The sequence below is a fragment of the Penaeus vannamei genome, chromosome 33 (genome assembly GCF_042767895.1).
Source record: "Penaeus vannamei isolate JL-2024 chromosome 33, ASM4276789v1, whole genome shotgun sequence".
NCBI lineage: Eukaryota > Metazoa > Arthropoda > Malacostraca > Decapoda > Penaeidae > Penaeus > Penaeus vannamei.
Window position 1 is genome coordinate 13252796 of NC_091581.1, and position 4754 is coordinate 13257549.

The 4754-nt window shown below is 36.1% G+C and overlaps 1 protein-coding gene across 1 annotated transcript in view; it reads left to right on the forward strand.

Moving 5' to 3' along the window:
* The window catches only part of Dmtn (transmembrane and coiled-coil domain 2 protein Dmtn), a gene marked incomplete in the record, with an annotated part of 195061 nt that extends 190511 nt beyond the window's left edge, over positions 1-4550 (forward strand). Inside the window, 3 exon segments of the mRNA XM_070145140.1 lie at positions 761-982; positions 1182-1307; positions 1737-4550. Coding sequence (XP_070001241.1) covers positions 761-982; positions 1182-1307; positions 1737-1922 — 534 coding nt within the window.
* Between the last annotated feature and the right edge of the window lie 204 nt (positions 4551-4754).

Sequence of the window (4754 nt, forward strand, 5' to 3'; positions counted from 1 at the left end):
TGCAATTTATCCAAGAAAACTTCTTTCTTCTGTTGTTCATGTTTCAAAAATAATCCAAATAAACACCCATCCATATCTCCCACTGAAATATGAGTGAATATTAGGGTGGGGGGTAATTTGATGATTATTACAATCTGTATAGTCTGTATAAAATGATATAAAGGCTAATGAATCTTCAATTCTAATATCTTCATGATTTTTAGTGTTTCTTGATTGCATAATGATAATAACAAGATGATAATTTACATGGAAATATTAATAGTGAATTGTGAGATTGATAATGTATAATTACATAAGGTTTAACCCATTGGATCTAGATGGTTCACTACCATCCCTTGGCCCAAAATGCAGGCATTAGGCATATTTGAGCAGCCACTCGGCTGGGGGTGTAGCTTTTAGGCAGGGCAATAATGAACACGTATGCAGTGACAAAGACTCTATGCCTCCCTGCTGCAATGTTATTTATTCTTATGACATCAAGTTTCCATCACCCGAGCCTCCAGCCAAAATTCTCATGACAAGCAAGTTCCTGTCCCCCTCGCCCTTATCTAGATTTAATCATGTCGGCTGATCATTTCACCCACCCTTCATGCCAAATCATTTCATGACATAATGGTCTTGCCATCTGGATGTTAAGGGTTAAATGACATGCCCCAAAATTGAGATTAGAGACAAGAGTAGTGACTTTATACAAAATAATTGACTAACTTATGAACAAAGTTAGCAAAAATTAACCCTGATAAATTTCCACTACTTGCAGCAAGCCTTGGCAGCAGAAGTAAATTCGATGCGGGAAGGTCTAGCCGAAGAGCGTTTCAGATGTGATCGTCTTGAGGAGCAAGTTAACGATCTGACAGAGCTACATCAGAACGAGATGGGGAATTTGGTAACCAACATGGCTGACATGGAAGAGAAAGTGCAGTACCAGAGTGAGGAGCGCATTCGGGACCTACACGAAATAGTGGAAAATTGCCACACTAGGGTTTGTGTTGTGCATTTATCTTTTATATACTAACCCAAGGTGATTGGAGAATGCTTTTATGAAGTGAAAAGAGATGAATCTTATCTGTGAAAGTTGATATATTCTGCCTTATTATTTGTTTTTGTTTTCATAGGTTTGTTCTGGTATGTCTATTGTGAGATAAATACAAGGTATTGGCATATAAAATCATGAATTTCAGATCTCAAGAATGGAGCATCAGCAGGCACAACAGCAGCAGCAGTACCTGACTTTAGAAGGTTTAGAAAACAGCAATGCTCGAGCTGTATTCGTAAAGCTTATTAATGTCTTATTAACTGTGCTACAGGTAAGTTACCAGAATTGGTAATGTTTTTTGTACTACCTATATACACATAGATGCACATTTTACATGCACATCTTATCACTCACATTTCATATATTTTCTGCCTTATGCACTGATAAAGAGCCTTTATGCCTGTAGACATACTATTTAATAGTAACATTGTATATGACATGAATATATGATATTATTCAAATGGATATACAGTAGGTAACACTATCTCTACTTGTTCATGAATATATGTATTCCTTGTGGTTTTTAATCATTAGGAGTTAGCCTAAACAGAAATAGAAAAAGAGAAAGTGAGTTTCAGTTAGGAATTTTTTGTCCTTTGAATCTCTTATAAAGTGCTGTAGACATTTTCTACTCATGTTCCACTGACTTGAAATGCAAATATCAAGTGAAGAGAAATTGACCCAGCTTCTCAAATTTCAGGTTCTACTGTTAGTGGTAGCCACTGTAGCGAGCATACTGACCCCGCTGATGCAGACTCAGACGCGCATTGTTGTCACCACAACGTTATTTTTCTTCCTCATCTTCATATATATACAAATGCCAGAGTTGAAAGAGCTCTGGGGAATGATAAGTGAGCGTTACAAACAGTTGGTCACATTCAAATAGTTCTTGTTCCTTTAGATTTCTTTCCTCTTTCAAGAACTTTAATAGAAACTGACATATGAGGATGTGTTTTTTCCATTACAGTGTCATTTAAAAAGACAAAGACATGTAGAGAAATTATTTGTTTCAATTGTGAACTTAATTTTTCACATTATTATAAATACACATGCTACAACACACACCAGCACATGCATCTTTTCCACAATACATATCTTAACAGACCCACACATGCAGCACAAACAGATAAACAGTTTCTGTCCAGTGAACATCATAAGCAAGAGGATCATATTGATTCCTTAGCTCAAATATTTTGACTTAGTGAATATGACTTGGTTTTGGCACAAGCAAGCTGTGTTGTAATTATGTCCGTTTTGAAGAGTTCTGACAGAAAAAGTAGAAAATTTACTCGCATAGAAAATGATGACAAAAATGTACTACCTTTTGTGTGATGATTGCTTGGCAATGATACCAAATACTGAAGCAGATGAACAAGGAAAGGAAAGGTTATTGTTAAGCCTGGATGTGGAAGTGCTGTGACCAAGTGATTGTTGAAAAACTTTTCAAATGTTTATTTAGATAATTTCCACCAGTTCAAGTGCTGTGTGGAGATAACTCCAGCTGGTCGGCTCTTGTAGGGCTCGTGTGATAGCATTAACCAAAGTTGGACAATATAAAGTACTGTAGTGTGCTGAGCTATGGCCTTTGCTGGGTGCAGCATGAAGCCAGTAGGGTAAATGGTCAAAAGTAAGTACATGGAGATAACAGATCAGTGGTCAGCACTTTTAAAAACCCCTGATATTGTTTAAAAGTGGTAACTATGTTGTATGTTATATGAGTGAACCTATGGAATCACATATTCCTGCCAATATTTTATATGAAAGTATGAACCACACTTCTATTGTGCTGACAGCAGATCCGATGCCTAAAACATGCTGACAATTGATGATTTACTCTTCTCTGCTCTCTACAATTTTCTCTGGAACTGTTTGTTCCTTTTGTCTCTTAAGCAGTCTGAAATGTACCTCTAGCTAGTACAGACATGCTATTCTCTGCTCTCTTTCTGTGATTTATCACAGTTTTCGTTTTCACTTGTTATTGTAGGGTGGTTAAACAGAAAATTAGCTGATTTGATAACATGGAGTGCATACATATAGGGGTTTTGAATGGTGCTGGTGGAGATGTATGTAGCCTCTCAACTATTTCTTTAGTGTCTCATGAGTAGTAGATAGATTTGTGGGTCTTGCTAGGGAAAGAGATGGGTGTACTCTGCCAACACCAGCATTATTCACACCTGCAATTCTCTCATGCTAAAATTTCATCACAATATTAAGTAATGTTCCATCTTGAGCTTCCTGTGGATTTAGAATTCCGCAGTCACTCAATGAGTCGTAAGAACTGATTAAATGTCTGGTAATTCTTTATAGCAAAAGTTATGGTCACTGAATTGCAATAACCTAATGTGATGATTAGTAATTAGATAGGAAAATTGACATATGGGATATTTAATATTTAAATAGTGTTGAAAAGAATGATCCCATGGTATGATTAAAGTTTAGAAATTGAAGCTGCATAACTTTGCAATATATTTTGTTGTATAACTAAATGTACACACATAGTAATGGAAAAAAAAGGTTTTAACCAAAATATTTACAGCATTTGTTAGTTCTTTTAATGATATTCAGTGACTAACAGGTAAAATGGAGCTTTTAGAAGTAGATATTGCCATGTACTTACATACACTCTGTGTTCAGACACCCCAGACCTGGCATGAATAATATGGGAGTGGATCTACCAAGAGCATTTAATTAGAAGCTGCATCTTGGGAAGATAATTGTGTATTGTATTAATATGGATAGATGGTATAGAAAAGAAAAGTGTTAGCAGCATGAGAGTAATAATTTAGGGTGTGGTAATCCACAGACACCCTTTGAGTACTGAGGCTCTTATATACTTGTCCCATCACCCTGTGTACATTATAATATTGTGGCTCATTTTTAATGATTCAGTTGCTGAAGTATTATATGAGTTTTTTATTTCATTGTGTCTTGAATAGACATACACTAGAAATACACATAGTTTCATGTATTCATTAATGAAACTTTATTCTCACATAATGCATCAGTTACTGAGTCCCAGAATTTTATCATGAAGGAATACTTTGGCTGTAAAATCAGCTGCTTGTTTTTACAAGAATCAAGTTGGCCTTGGGTGCAATGCACACTTCCGGAGCTCATATGGGTTCTCATCAGGCACATGTGCAGGACCCACAGTCATAGCTTCTGGCATCAGGGAGGAGTTGGGGGTGTTATGATACAGCTTTTGCAGTTCACAAATAGATATTCTTTGATTATATCAGCTACAATGCTGTGTTTGTGCAAGCAGGTATTGTCTTTTCCATTCATTCCCTGGGTGCCAGTCTTGTACTTCATTGGCTGGGTATATATATATGGCTGCCAACATATGTAATGTTTTGCTGACTTCATACACAATTTTTTATGCATTATGTTTTGAGATCTGATTTTTGTAAATTATTCTTATCACAGTTTGATGCCAGTTTGGCATGGTAGGCATATTATCTTAGTTTTAAGCATTTTTTTTTCTTAGAAAATTTCTAGTAAAGATGACACTCCATGTTGTGTTTTATTCCCCAGCATGCTGTTTATATCACAGTACATCATCTTAATTCAGTGTAGCAATGTGGATCATGGGGCTTTTTCAAGGATTGAGTTATTCCCCAATGAAAGGGGCATTTGATTCAATTATAACGCATGAAAAAATGTTTGATTTGATTTTTTTGTATGATTATTAACCACTTGCCACCAGCGATGGCATGTG